General features: G+C 53.1%; 2 protein-coding genes across 2 annotated transcripts; both read right to left on the reverse strand.

Annotated features, from left to right (window-relative positions):
* Positions 1 to 264: 264 nt before the first annotated feature.
* CkaCkLH20_02378 (uncharacterized protein) lies at positions 265 to 2556 on the reverse strand (the record flags this gene model as incomplete). The annotated part of the gene is made up of 2 exons (XM_038885097.1): positions 265 to 1674; positions 1738 to 2556. The coding sequence occupies 2 exons, from the start codon at positions 2554 to 2556 to the stop codon at positions 265 to 267; spliced, it is 2229 nt and encodes a 742-aa protein (XP_038749885.1).
* A 9719-nt stretch (positions 2557 to 12275) lies between these two features.
* CkaCkLH20_02379 (uncharacterized protein) lies at positions 12276 to 13607 on the reverse strand (the record flags this gene model as incomplete). Its single annotated transcript, XM_038885098.1, has 1 exon — positions 12276 to 13607. The coding sequence occupies one exon, from the start codon at positions 13605 to 13607 to the stop codon at positions 12276 to 12278; it is 1332 nt and encodes a 443-aa protein (XP_038749886.1).
* Positions 13608 to 13698: the final 91 nt, after the last annotated feature.

The following is a 13698-nucleotide window of genomic DNA, read 5'->3' on the forward strand; positions in this document are numbered from 1 at the left end:
GTAATGGGTGCTGTGGGAGAGCGGTAGATGTGTGATATATATATTAGATCGCAAAGACTTCGTGAGAAATCCAAGACAGACTCAAGCTGTTACCTTCGGTGTGGTGGTTCAAGTCACAGATCAAGGATCCTTCACTCCACATGAAGCTTGTGGCAGGTTCACTGACTCACATAGCACCGAGCCAACTTTGACAAATTAAAGTAACATTAACTCCTAACTCCAAATTTTGAACCTCAAACCTGTGACTAAAACGCAGAGCATCTACTAATTCGCCACCTTTCCATCCTTCTGAGCGTCGGCTCTCCTCGCCGACTTAAATCCCCGAACAAGACCAGTCTCAGGATCTCTGTTCACACCGCCTCCAGTAGCAACGCCATTCCTCCGGACGCCAATCTTCCTCAAACCCCTCGCCACCTTGTCATAATCCCCAAAGAACTCATGCGCCCTCGCATCATCTCCCGCGACAAGGCCATGACCCAGTGTTACACCCCAAACACCCGCAACATTCACCGCGTGCGCGTTCACGTCCCCATCCGGCTGCAGAAGAACAGAGTAGATGCACCCCGTATACCTCACCGGCCTCAGCGCCACATCAGCCGGGAACACCCAGCTCTTCCCGCTGTCCACCGAGACCGGGTGCCAGGGCGTCACGACCAGGTCGCCGACGCGACACATAACCTCCCTCGAAACAGGCGTCTTCAGAACGGCGACGACGCGTCTGGGACCCGCGGGCGTCTTCACCGCCGCGCCCCTCCTCAGACTCTTGACCGGCACCTTGCGGCCGGAGGCGAGACGGACGGGCGTGGACGCGGTGAAGCACACGCCGGACGGCGTGTTGTACGACCTCATGCTGATGTATCCGTGGTGCGTCGCCACGCGCTGGTTCGACGGCGTCGGGGCCGGGAGGTTGTCGAAGGCGGCGTCGAGCCTGTCCCTGCAGGCGACGAAGAGGGGGCTCCCTGCGCCGTACTGCAGCGGGCCCGGGTCCTTGAAGGTGTTGCAGATCTGCCGGGTGTGCGCGTTGAGGAGCGAGGGGAGGTAGTGGACGCCCCATTTGGAGTAGTATTCGGGGTTCGACAGGGCGAGGGAGATTTGGCCCTTTGGCTGCTTGCCTGTGAGGTCTTCGACGAGGGACTTGTTCTTTGGGTCGTCGGGGAACTTTTGGGACGGGAGGTTTTCGATGAGGGATTTGAGCTGCTCGGCCTTTTGGGGGGAGATGTCGTGTAGGGCCTCGTGCTCGCCGTCTTCTCTTATGGGGATGATGGAGGACAGGTAGGAGCAGATCTGGGAGCGGGAGAGGTGGTATGCGATCTCGGACTCGGGCAGGGTCGTGGGGGTCTGCAGAGATTGTTCGGTTGCTTTCCTGTGGATGACGCTTGTCATGCGGGAATACTCCAGGGAGGCGATGATGTTAGAGTCTTTCGAAGTCAAGTCTGCCGGAGCCTTTACGCGGATGTAGATGTCTCGAGACTGGCCGTACTGTAGGTTGCCGAGGGAAATAGAAAGCTGTTTCGGCTCCTCTGGCTCGTCGGGCAGGGTCAGGACCTCCTGTTTGTCGACCGAGTCCCCGGTTGTCTCTTCGAGATCGAGGGCAGCGGGGAAGGTGAGGCGCAGTGTTGCGTTGATGGCGTATGTTGCTTGCAAGTTGGCCACGGCGTGGACGAATACGGTGCCCTAGATCCAGTCAGTCACGTTCAACACTAACATGCATGTCAACGCCATGCAGAAAGAACTCACAATCATGCCGGCGTCGGGGATGAAGGCGTAGTTCCCACCGCCAATCTCGGCAATGGACTTCAACAAGCCGGATCTCAGAGAATACCCGAAGCCGAACGTATGCACCGACGCAGGCAACTGCTCCATGGCGCGCAGCTTCGGCACGTACCCCTGAACCGGGCACATGTGGTTCGGCATGCCGTCCGTCAAGACCATGATGGCGGGGACCCTCCCGGTGTTCACCTCGCCGCCCTCCCTGAACAGCTTGACGCCCTCGAGCAGGCCGTGCCACAGGTTCGTCGCGTCGACGGGCTTCATCCCGTCAATGTTCTCCCCGGCGAGCTTCTTATTCTTGTCGTCCATGGGCAACAGCGCCTGCACGACCCTGGCCTTGGACGCGAACGTGACGATGCCGAGCCTGTCGCCGTCGTCCATGGTCTCGAGGATCGTGCGCGCGGCGTGCTTGACCAGGTCCAGCACCGACAGCCCGTTGTTCTCCGTCTTCTCGCCCGGGTTGGCGGGGACGGGCGCGTTGCCGCCCATGCTGCCCGAGACGTCGATCACCAGGACGATGTCGCAGGGCACGTGGGCGATGGGTTTGGAGGGGGCTTCCGGGGGTGTGATTTTGGCGATGAGGCCGTCTTTGGTGGGCAGGGGGTGGATGGATAGGGCGACGCCGGTTGACGAGGATGCGGCCTCGGTGTCTGCCTCCACGGTGCTGCTCGTGGTCCATTCCGAGAACCCGGATTTGGTGGAATCGGTTCGGGAGGCCGGGGGCGAAGGGCCCTCCATCGAGCTTCCCAACATCCACTTCTTGACCTGAGTGAGACATGTCAGCATGGGATATCTCTGCCTGATCGGGTACACTAACCATCGTGAGAATATGCGAGATAGATCAATGTTGACGGTTACTGGTTGTTGATGATGAGACAGGCGAGGATATGTTCCGAAAGTGCAGATTCTGGGTGTCACAGATATATCAAACATGGCCATGGGGGCGCAACTCTGAGATTTGGCCTCAGCTTCTGGCTATGAAAGGATCTGGCAACGAGGGGTAGTCGGTGTGGTAAGATGTTTGCCGGATGCATCAGACCGAAAGTGTCAGCCTACGCGATGAAAGGACTCGGACCCAAGGGATTATCCATCATCCAATAGGAGCTACACCATCCCTCCATCTCAGCGCCTTTCAGTCTGTTGCCTAAAGTAAAATGGTTAAACTAACTGGCAAGATCCCTCGACGATGAGCAGTAGTTTGTCAAGAATTGGAGCCGTCAGAGGCAGTGAAGTAGAGAAACGATTTACGAGCATTTATTTGTGGGCGGTTGTGGGGGAAATTGACACTTCGCCGCCGCCGAGACTCGGATCCGGCCCGGAAGACGGCGCCGGGCGGGACATTGGCCGGGCGTTTTTGGCGTAGTGTTAGTGTAGGCGTTCTCAGGGGCATGTCCACGGTCCCAGTGGACTGGGAGCCTGTGGAATGAGAGGGATTCCCCCTGTCTGGCGAGTCCGGGGTCGCTAAAGGACTGCGCCTCACCTCGAGATTCCCTGCATCGGTGAACTCCTGCTTGCCTTTTGGTGTTGGGTGAGTAGAGTGTTGCTGTTGGCCGTCGTACGGGTTCAATAAAGGCCTCCCTTTCCCCCTATCTACCAAAACTCACCAGGCTTTACCAAGAACCATCAATGAGCTCTGTTTGCTCCGGTGTACCGCAGTAAGGTAGATCAAACGAAGTCTTTCTTGACTGGTGCCTTGGTGGCCTGTCGAAAGCTCACTGACTTGACATCCGAGCGCTGACGGGGAGTGACTCAGTCACCGCCGGCTACTAATTCCAGCTACGGTAACTAGCCAAGGCAGCACCATCGGCTGCTTTCAGCGTGGAAGTTTTTCAACTTTGTTCATCGTCTCAGGCCGGTGACTCTATCACATGTGCGGGACAATGCACTTCCATGTTCCATGGACATGACGTTGGAAAAAGTCCTCGCCGTGTAGGCCGTCGATGAGGCCCGTTCGCCGTGGAGACATAGCGTCAGACCGGTTAGTGCCTAGGCGGTCTGGCAGGCTGACAGGGTCCTCGACATACCCATCAGATGCATCTGCCAGGCCCTGAAAGGCATGGCGCAAATATGTGAACGTCGTCGAAGTTTGTTTCAAGAATGATTACTCTATAGAAGACGAGTATTCAGTCTTATTTGATCTGCGAGCAACGAGCCAGCGGTCGCTACACTTGGACATGAAAACGTAAGCTCTCGAGAACCGATAAATAGTTCTCTTGAGAAAACACGACACTGATGAACAGAGCAAGAGACGCAACTTTTATTCTCGTCTCAATTACTACCTTGTTGACTTTTGATTCATGTTAGCAGTCTTATGGGCAAAGTCATAGATGTGAACATGAGTCTCTATGACCCGTCTTGTTAGTCAAGTTTATCCGCTACGCTCCTTGAATATCTTCCAACTCGAATTTTTCTTAGGTTCGTATGATAATTCTCGTCACATTCCGTCACAACGTTTGGTCAACATGGTGTTCAAAATGCGCCCCGTCTGACTGCCCTGGAGGTTCGATCAGTTACTTGGATGCGAACTCAGGTAAACATACAGACAAAATGAAAACGCCCGAGGAAAACCTGCTCCATATGGGCTATTTGCTTTAGTTTTTTTTTACCTTTATTTCCATATGATATACTTACATCATGGCGGGCTTCAACCTAAGGCAGCCTCAGATGTCATCATTCAGTCTTGACCAGCGCGTAATCTGCGAATTTCGAAACTCAGTTCTTCATCTGTAACTTATCTTCAGTCACAGAGACATATCATGTTGCCTAGCAGGCTGGCAGCCTTACCAGTACAACGTCTCTGGACATCCACCCCGTGAGATGTGATTCAACGGTCGCGGATCTCGCTGGACGGAGAGCAGAAGAGATGGAACGGGACAAATATGGAAACTTTCAACCCTTCTGGGGTCATTTATCAGGGTACAAAAGTCTTGGGGAGTACCGATTACTCTCTTGGGATATCAGGCTGAAGTCTAGGTTCACGTAAATCCAAGACCCGCGGTATAAAGACTCGCGAAATTCAATGTGAATATGCAAAGAGGCCTTTCTTTTCAGCTTCTATATTATCAAAACTACCAGTATCACAGTCGTCGTTCGCCCAGACCTTCTCAAGTATCTAGATTTTCTGTTCGAGACCATGTAGCTCAACAACCTGATCCTCTCTGCGCCTATCGCCGCTGCCACCGCGGTTGTTATTCCCGATCACTCCGACATCTCAGCCATCCCCAGAAAGATTCGAGACAAGAGCGATAGCTATGAATGCAAGGGTAGCGGTGGGTGCAGTAGCCTGCCAACCAAGGCCTGCGATACAGCAGTCAACTCGGTCATCGAACGCAACGACGTCATCACCTATGAGCTCCCGGGTAAGTTCTAACAAGAGGCACTCAGATGATACCACTTGGAAGGCTGACGACGGATGCCTCGATCTTGGGCTTTCCAGAAGCGGAAAGGCCAAAACTGGCGAGTGTTTCTCTACCATTCAACCCTTTGGTTGCGGTGCCTTCGTTCAGGGGCCGGCGCACGCGGCACTGCGTCCGCAGTGAAAACCAGATCTGGGTTGATTACCAGGATATACACAAGAGCGGTGGCTGCGGCAAGGTATATGAGCAAGGAAATAGTTCTTCAATCTAGTTACTGACCTTTTATGTGAAAAGGTGTGGCACTACACACTGAGGTCTGGTGATGGCTGTATGGCGACTATGAACTACATCACCGGCTGCCCGGTGTAATTGTTTTGCACTTTCTACTAAGTCCCCCAAGGTAATCATGAAAATTTGTGGACAGTGATAAGGACGACGGGACCAGTGGATGCTTTTCATTCCCTTATGCCAGAGCAGAAGTCTAGGTGAACGATGGCCAGTCAGCCTTCTTCTAGTTTCAATATCAAACCAAATGTAGAATATGATACTAGAACTAATCCAACTTTCTACGTACGTAGATCTCGACGCCATCACCAGTCCGTCTCAACGTTATTGGGTTAACAAAAGGCAAGAAAAGTGTCTCGTGATGACGTTTCCCTACTTGAGCCCAATATGCTGCGTTTCCTCGTGAAATCTCTCAGACAACCTGCCCTGACCGAGAACACGGCATAAAGACCACAAGGTTTCGTTTCACATCTCGTGCTTAAGTAATACTGCAATATATTCAAATGATTTCGTGTGTAAACCTATTGCTTGCCGACATGGAGTGTTTGTCTACTGGACGGAACGGTTTTGTGAGAGGACCCTGAGAAGGTTGAGATCAACCCTCTGGAACCCTTGATGCTGAAAGACTCATTCAGGTACGTGTTCGGCAAATCAAACAAATGATCGTCACATTGTCTCTCTCGACCGGAATATCATTCACCGTCGCCACTTAGGGGTCCCATTCGCCATCATCCAGGATATCCGCAGGACGTCAATCATGCCTGCCAGTTGCACCGCCCCGAAAATGTCCCAGCAGTCAGCAGAGTCACATCCGATGGATGGTGTTGGAACAGGGATCGCGCTGTCTGCTGCGCTAACGCCTAGCGGTCTACATAGCAGCTGCACCACGTCTTTTCCCCCACGAAAGAAGACCCTGCTGCCGGGCCCCTTAGAGTTTCACGTGCGTTCACGTTCAAGCAGAAACATTTGCGTCATAGGTAGAAGAACGAAGGGGGCTGAGAGGTGCTGAATGCTCGAGGGCCGCCCTTGACCGAGTTCTTGGCGCCCAGCCGGCCGCGGTCATGGCCCTAACCCATCGTTTTTTTACACCTTATGCGAAGCCACTCTTGGTGACTGGACGATGTGCCAGGACTCGGACGTGCTGAAGTCAATACTGTCGTGGTGTCGTCTGTGTGAGTCCATCTTGTAAGGATGAATGTCAGCGGCCTCACCGTTGAGACTAGAGCCTTTCCAGCCCCTTCTGAATACTCACTCTGTTCATTTGACATCATTGACGTAGAAAGGATTCGGCGTCTCCCGTCAGTCCGCAGACGACTAGGATCTCAAAGGAAGTGAGGCCATCTCGCTTCCTTCACCACTGACTGGCCTCAGCAAACCACCGGCCTTCAGCAAAAACCCGAACATCGTCATCAGTCTGTGCCGACCGCAACTCACAGCCTCACAGCCTGGTGCCAAGAATTCCCTCGACCCTTTTTCCAAATTCAAAATTCCCGTCGGAAGTTTGTCAAGGGCAGTTACTTTTCAAGCAGGACCGGTGGCGCATGGCATTTGATCCCAATGACGGACGAAGCGAAGCCAGACCCCCCCGCTACCGAAACAGGGGAAAAAAAGAACAATTCGGTCGCGAGAATTCCTGCCGACGGGTCTGTGGTTATGACGGTTGGTCTCATTTGCCCACGGCCTTTTTTCACGAAAATACATCGGCTTGAACAGAAATGTGTATCCATCAGCATTGCTTTTCGGGGTGCCCTCAATCGTCTTTTCTTAATGCTCGGGCTAATTGTCTCGAGAAAGACAGCGAGCGGGCCGTTTGATCAAGAAGGCCCCATTTCCATCGGACTTGGCCGGATTTGCCGGGAACTGTAGACCTATTCCACGAGTCGTGGAGTCGTGGTCAGTCGATTTATTCGCGTGAGCCGACGCAGGCCGCATTGATTAGCCCCATCTTCTTTGTCCTTTTTATTTTTGGTCATCGTCGAGAGTAATTAATAACCCCCCAAAAATTGGCTTGTCTCGAGTATTACTGGACTCGCGTGTGGTGGTGGTGGTGGTGCTTCTTTTTTGGTGTTTTCGTCCTTCTTTGTGTTTCCCCAGATTATTTCTCTCACATTTTATTCCGTACACACCCTCGGGGGGTTTCTTCTCGTGGCGTTTGCTTGTAACCCGCCGCGGGTTCGGCAGCTGGGCGACCGAACGAGTCACAGCGAAGCTACCCCAAAATGTATCCCGTACTCACGGCCCAATTCAAGATGATGTAGCTTCGTGGCGCGGACTGATGCGACCTTTCTTGGCCCTTTTGCCATTTTCTGCCTTATTTCTAGGCTGGCAGGCTTGGGTTCTGGCGATGTTGCACCCCTCCCTCCGCTACCGCTCCCGTTCCGCCCCCCTCGAATGCGTCAGACCGTTGGCTGAGAGATCTCAGCTCTCAGTCGATCTTGCTCATCTTTGCGGGGTTGGCCAGAGAGACGCGAAGACAGTTCGAGGAGGCGACGGTTTAGAATTCCTCGAGGATGGTGATCATCTCGGGGTAGCAGGCAGAGAGACACCTTCAGATCGCCCAGTGTGTCGCCTCCATAGTGGCTTGTCGGATGAAGGACTGAACACATAGCCAAAGTCAAGCTCGCAGGATAGAGGAGGAGGAGGAGGAGAAGAGTCAGAAAGTACTGTTCCCGTCACCGCGGGTGTCCAGCCCGAGTAACCCGGTCTTCGCAGCGTCCAGTCCGAAATCCCCATGCCCCCTGGACCGCATCATCCCGGTTCCTCCACAATCCATTATCGGGGCCTTTCCATTAGTTCGGTTTGCATTTCCATTTCCCCAGCATTCGCATAATGCCTCGCCCGTCCAATGGAGGGCGAGGAGATGTCGGGGGGTCCCCGCGATAGTTGACCCCCCTCCCTCCGCGTCGAGCTGCCTGCAGCAGGCAGCGCAGATGCAGCAGCTTGTCGTGCAGCGAACATGGACACTTGCAGGGCCGAGCGAACGTGGGGGGGAGGGAAGCGAATCCCGGAACGCTGCGAAAAAAAAAGCTTGTGAGACGAACTGAACTGTCCGTCTTGATGCCTGAATGGCTGGCTAAGTTGGCTGTACTATGTAGAGTACCTTTTTACCCTCTTCCAATCGTCATCCACACTACGTTAATACTTGGGGCTGCATGCATGAGGCGGCGCGGGAGAGAAGGGAATGACAAGTCGCCTTTCCCCCTTTTCTAGAGGCCGGACACGTCGGAGCTCGAAGGAGCTACGGCAGCTGTTGGGAGCTAGCTGTGAGCTGTCTCGGAGTAGGTGGTGAGAGTCGAGAGAGAGAGTGAGAGGCTTGAGGTGCGACACGAGCTGGATAGCTGCGTTTGGAGTTAGTGCCGTGCCTCGTTCCCGCATTCTCACTCACAATTCGAACGAAAATGTGATGGTGGTGAGGATGAGGAGGTGATGAAGAAGGGATAGTCCATGGCAGGACAGCCGGACGGTGGTGTTGCCATCCCACCACTCGAGGGAGAATCTCATCTGTGCATCTCCAAGCGCTGCGTTTCAAGCGACGGACCCCGGAGCCTGCCGACATAGGAGGAGGGGTTCTTGGCAAAAAGTAAAGGCCGTTGAGGTTGAGTCCGTGGTTCGGGTCTTTGTGTGAATGCATTACTCCATGGCTGAGGGTAAGAGAATCATGGGAATTTGCATCCCAATTCTTTTCTGCTCTGCCTACGCAGCCTGCAGGGTCTTGGCTCTAGCGCACGTACATTACACCTACGTCAGGCCTCATCGGGGGTCAGGGTGTGTGCGGTCAAGTCGGGGTGTCATTCGTCCGCGAAGTGAGATGAAGAGGAAGAGAGAGAGACAGCAACACCACCACATTCAATGGGAAGACGAGGCGGCAGTGAGACGCACTACCTTCTTCTCTTCTTTTTGAGTTCTCGAGTTGTAATAAGGCCCTGTCACCTTTTGAACTAACCCCGCATTCGATCGGCGCCGATTTGCTGGTCCTCTCTCGCGCGCGGCCACCATCTCATTCTCAGGGTCCAACCAACCATGAACCATGCCTTTCCTTTTTACTATCCCTACACCATGCCACCTTTAGACCTCTCTTCCTTTTTGACGCATGTTGTACCACCTCGTTGACCACCACCGCCATCCATTCACGCTACGGACAGACCAGGGGTCCAAGGCTTTCCGAGAGGGCTGGCGGCTGCTGGGTCGAGGGTTAGACTGACCGAGAAAGAGGAAGAGAGGGTCGAGTTGGAAACGTCTATAAGTTCTGCCTTTCTCCTCCGACTTTTCCCATGCTTTTCCTCTCTTTCTCCTTCACCATCCTCGACAACAAAGAACACTTCGACAAGAACCGTTTCAGCCTCGAGCAGGACCATCTACACCACAAACAACCACTTACACCAAAACACCACATAACACCACCGTCAAAATGCCCGCTGCTCCCTCCTGCTGCAAGTGCGGAAGCATGATCGTTATCAGCACCTCGTGCCCGTCCTGCGGTCACCACGAGTGCCGCACCTGCCTCTAAATAAGCAACTCGACATTCAACAATGAAAAGCGAGACGCACGAGAAGAAGATGACGGCGCCGGTGGTGTGAAAACCTCTTGCGTCCATATTCTTCTCACTGCTCCATCATCTACCACGCCGCTTTTTCATTACACCGAGAGAGGCTCCGACACTCATCAACCAACCACAAACCAAAACTACAAATCAAATACGCACCAACCCACCTCCAACCAATCGGGACGGACGACATGCATGCCTCGCGCTTCGGCGCCAGGCTGAACAGGCGCCGCCCCCACGTCGAACATCGACTCGACAAGCCGATGTATTCCGAGATTCGCACCCTGAGGTGTTGAGGCTCCGACGAAAACTTTTCGGCGCCCATTTTCTTCAACACCACCATTATCCATTACACGGCCTCGCCGGGTGTGTTATTCCCGGTGGCGAGATGACGGAGATGAGGTGGATTTGGGGCGGACTGCACGGCGCTCTGGATGGAGTTTGAGAATTTTCTGCGTTCACGATCAATACCCCCATACCCCCAATTGTTTAGTACCGGCGCTGGTTTGAGGACTGAGAAGGGTGGATGGCTTTTGGTACCTCTTTGAAAATTTCACCGAACATGTCACCGTTCAACAGGTCATTCGAAAAAACACTCATAAAACCAATAAACATCTTTACTCTAAAACTCATCTCTCAAGTGACCGAACGCACCTCTCAAGTGACTTGACACAGCCAACCCTCATGAGCCCGGCCAAGCCATTGCGCCCGGTCAACCTTGCGGCCTGTCACCGAAAATGTGGATGAGACGACACCCGGAAAAGGGGCTCACACGCAGCGATACTAGCGCCGGAAATTTGTGCCTTTCTGCATGCGACCCGGACGGGACCGATCCACGGACCATGAGAGTGAGTGGGAAAAAGCGGCGGAGAAATCGCATGTTTTCGCGATGGACCGTTTGACTGACCACCACAATGTAAAGTCGACCCATCGTGAAACAGCCGTGGCACGTTGCGGTCGCCTGCATGGGCATCCAGGCCGACTCTGCTGAGTTTGCGGTGAATACCCGGTCAGCGCGTGTCCGAAGACCTGGTTTGGGCAATCGTGGATATGTGCATGCGGTTCGATGAGGTGAAGCGTCAAATGAATACGGATTATGAGGAGACATATTTGCGCAGGCGATTTATGAGGCGTCGGGATGTCTTACACCTGGAAACTTTGGTGTTTTTCGCTTCTGATGCGACCCAAGCACCCCGGAAGACAGCTGAGCACCCGTGATCAACGACACCGCGAGCCGGGCGAGATGAGAATCAACGATAAGCGCTGCAACGAATTAATTTCTATTCTCAGAATTCAACAATGAGTACGCCAAGACTTTGGCGTTGAAAATGAACGGCAATTTGAAGGGGAAATTTACTAGTTATGATAGTGATTTCTTTCCAATGAGATGATTCGGCGATTCTTCGCAGCTTGCCAGGGTCTCACAGGATCTCTCCCTACCTTGTCGGTCATGTATCAATTTCCAGATTGACTCTTGTGAGAGACATGAGATGCCAAGGTAAACAAATGGAATCTACATAGAAACTTTGCCTCCATGACGCTCTCGACGAATCTCAACGGGAGTCTGTAGACTACCTACCCATCTACGTACGATGAGAACCAGTTTTACAATCATCATAACCCCATATATGACAAATAAATAACGTCGTGTATAAGATTCTCCCAGGCGCTGTCGTGCGGTTCTCACTAGGTACGCCTCCCTCTTCTTCTTTCTTCAAAAAATGGCTACATCGCTACCTCATTCTTAAGCGTCTCCTCTTCGAGCTTCGTTTTCTCTCCGCCGGACCTCATTTTCTGCCCACCTCTTCGACTTTGGCCCAGAACAGCAGCATTGATCGTCCGACCTGTTGGCCCAGCGGAGCCGCCTCCTCGGGGACGTATCAAAGACGTAGTACACGGGTTATAAAGAGCAACGGACCGTACTGGGGAGCCTTCTTTGCTGTAGTGATTACAAACAAACTCTGGTAAGGTAATCGGTCGAATTTACTAAGACTGATATGAAAGCTCTGGTGATCATCTTCCCATGTAGCCTGGTTCCAACGTTTTCTGTCCATGGTATTCCTCGGCGTTCCCTTCAACGCAATACAACTAATCCGCCGTTGGCACGCCCCTCCATAGAGCACCTGGGACCATGGCCTAATCCTCTACAAGTGGTCTGTCATGTTTACTGGCCTCAATCTTCTGCAACCTCGTAGTGTGCTTTTTGTTGCGTCCATTACCACCACGTCTTGGATGTCTCTGAGGTTAATGTTAGCCACGGTCTTTTCCTCAGGGCAGATAAGAACAGGAGCAAACCGTGAAAGACTGATGACAATGATGGATCACTTCCGTGGATCCTCAAGGAGGCGATGAAGTACGTGCACTCTGAACTTGAATAGCTTAGTCCCCAATTTGCCCATCACAGCGGCTTTGATACTAGACGCTAGCATCTCGGCATGGAAGCCTCCGGTTTGGAAGAGATGGACATCGAATGTCTCTAGCTGTGGAAAGAAAACTTGTGCAGCAGTCTCAACGAAGGCAACCACGTCCTTGGTGGACGCCACAGACCAGTAGCTTAAGGTGAAATGCTTGAGGCTCTTTGGGAGGTTGTTGATTGCCTTGTTGTTGGCCCCTTCAAAGTCTCGCGGGAAGACCTTGAGCTTCTCGAGCTTGGTGAACATGTGGAAAGACTCGTATCCACCCGAAGTGACGACTTTAAGTTCAGGATAGGTGAGACGGAGGTAGATGTCAACTAGGGTGCTCGAGTGCTGCTCCAAGGCCCTCAGACAGGCATTTGGAGTGACAGTCGCGGAACTCCAGGAGGTGTACGCAAAACGGTGTAGGCCGTGGCAAGCATCCATCAGGAGTCCCATGGAGCTGTCGTCCAAGGAGACGTCGTACAGAGACACATCTTGGAGGCTGCCGAAGCAGAAGACGTCACGATCTAGCAGGCGGTCGCATCGACGGGTGACAATTTTGGCCAGATCGGTCGAGAAGTATTCCAAGAAGTTGGAAATGTGCGGGGTATACGTGTAACCGGGATTGAGCGAGAATCTGGTGAGGTCGGAATGGTATACGTGCAGTGAAGTAACGCGTTTAGCCATGGACTTCGCAAAGAGGTACGAGGGCCCGGCGAGGTGTTGAGTCGGAATACCGGAACCGTAAGAATATCTTCCAATTGACAGATGGACTATGTTGAGTTTTGGTAAATGGGCGAGAAGCAAGTCGACCAAGGCTTCCTGGGTTCTCTGAGGGTCATTCGTCCAGTTGGAGCCGACAGAGGAGCGAACGGATTTGTTCCAGGACCATTGCCTGGTGATATCCAAGAAGGTGGCCATGTTGGCTCGATCAATCTCGCCGGGGCTCACGTACGGAATACAAACGTCGAGCTTGAGGTCTCGAACGCGTTCGCCGAGATCGGGGCGAGAAATAAGGGTGCGAAGGAGTGAAAGGTATCTGGTGCCTGTGAGGTTGTGAAGCGAGACGTTGACCTGGCGATATAGATAGGGCTGCACCAGTTCGTAAAAAGCCTTTGAGGCTAGGCAAACGGCGAAGAGTTGTCTTTGAGTCCGGAGCCAATCCTGGGCGTAGTCGATCTCGGTTTTATCGCGGTAGAAGTAGGAGCAGATCTCTACAATGAGCTCTGACGGCAATGTGGGCGCGGTGGACGCCATGGTTTCGATTTGAAGACACGCAGAGAGCCTGGGGACAAGTAGACGGCATACAAGAGCAAGGGACGACAATATTCGAGGGAAAAAATGGAAA

Source organism: Colletotrichum karsti (genome assembly GCF_011947395.1).
Source record: "Colletotrichum karsti strain CkLH20 chromosome Unknown Scaffold5, whole genome shotgun sequence".
NCBI lineage: Eukaryota > Fungi > Ascomycota > Sordariomycetes > Glomerellales > Glomerellaceae > Colletotrichum > Colletotrichum karsti.